The sequence below is a fragment of the Micropterus dolomieu genome, linkage group LG17 (genome assembly GCF_021292245.1).
Source record: "Micropterus dolomieu isolate WLL.071019.BEF.003 ecotype Adirondacks linkage group LG17, ASM2129224v1, whole genome shotgun sequence".
Lineage (NCBI taxonomy): Eukaryota > Metazoa > Chordata > Actinopteri > Centrarchiformes > Centrarchidae > Micropterus > Micropterus dolomieu.
Window position 1 is genome coordinate 38,222,014 of NC_060166.1, and position 856 is coordinate 38,222,869.

Sequence of the window (856 nt, forward strand, 5' to 3'; positions counted from 1 at the left end):
GACTGAAATATTATTTGATTTGACAGTCCGTTGTTGACTAAAAACATGTGTTGATACAACTATAGGTTATAGTACTGAATGATAACGCAAGTTCGTCGCTTTGATGTTCCGGACCTTTGCTTCAGGAAATTTTCTCTAACTAGACCTCTTTGAAATCTAATTGAATACCCCTGCTGTATAGGTTTGTCAGTTACAGCTGAACACACTGATAACGTGACTCAAACAAGTGGAGGTAAAGAACATACGAAGAAAACAGGATGTGTGTGTTCACTCACAGTGTGGAAGCTGACCATCTCCTGCAGGCCCTGGTTGAACTGGTTCAGACAGTTCTGAGAGGAAGGAAACAGGAAGACAGTAGGAAAGCTTTCAAAACAAATAGCTGAGACGCTGACCTTCTGCCAGCATTCAACACACTTCCTCCACTCCGAGAACACCCTGCAACATAACTGCAGACTGTGTGTAACGGGGAGTACGTTAGTTATATTTCAGAGTTGGGGAGTACGTTATTAGTTAACTATAGTTCAGGGTTGGGAGTACGTTACGAGTTATATTTCAGGGTTGGGGAGTACGTTAGCTATATTTCAGGGTTGGGGAGTACGTTAGCTATATTTCAGGGTTGGGGAGTACGTTAGCTATATTTCAGGGTTGGGGAGTACGTTAGCTATATTTCAGGGTTGGGGTGTACGTTATTAGTTATATATAGTTCAGGGTTGGGAGTACATTACGAGTTATATTTCAGGGTTGGGGAGTACGTTAGCTATATTTCAGGGTTGGGGAGTACGTTAGCTATATTTCAGGGTTGGGGAGTACGTTATTAGTATTTCAGGGTTGGGGAGTACGTTAGCTATATTTCAGG

General features: G+C 42.3%; 2 protein-coding genes across 2 annotated transcripts in view; both read right to left on the minus strand.

Moving 5' to 3' along the window:
* LOC123985567 (SH3KBP1-binding protein 1-like) overlaps nucleotides 1-856 on the minus strand; it is a 234,595-nt gene that overhangs the window by 91,784 nt on the left and 141,955 nt on the right. The gene's annotated exons all lie outside the window — the stretch shown is intronic.
* Nucleotides 1-856, minus strand: part of zgc:162872 (BAR_ACAPs and ArfGap_ACAP domain-containing protein) — a 28,218-nt gene that overhangs the window by 23,674 nt on the left and 3,688 nt on the right. The window contains exon 4 of the mRNA XM_046073181.1: nucleotides 276-329. Within this exon, the coding sequence (XP_045929137.1) occupies nucleotides 276-329 (54 nt within the window). The remainder of the gene's footprint in view (nucleotides 1-275; nucleotides 330-856) is intronic.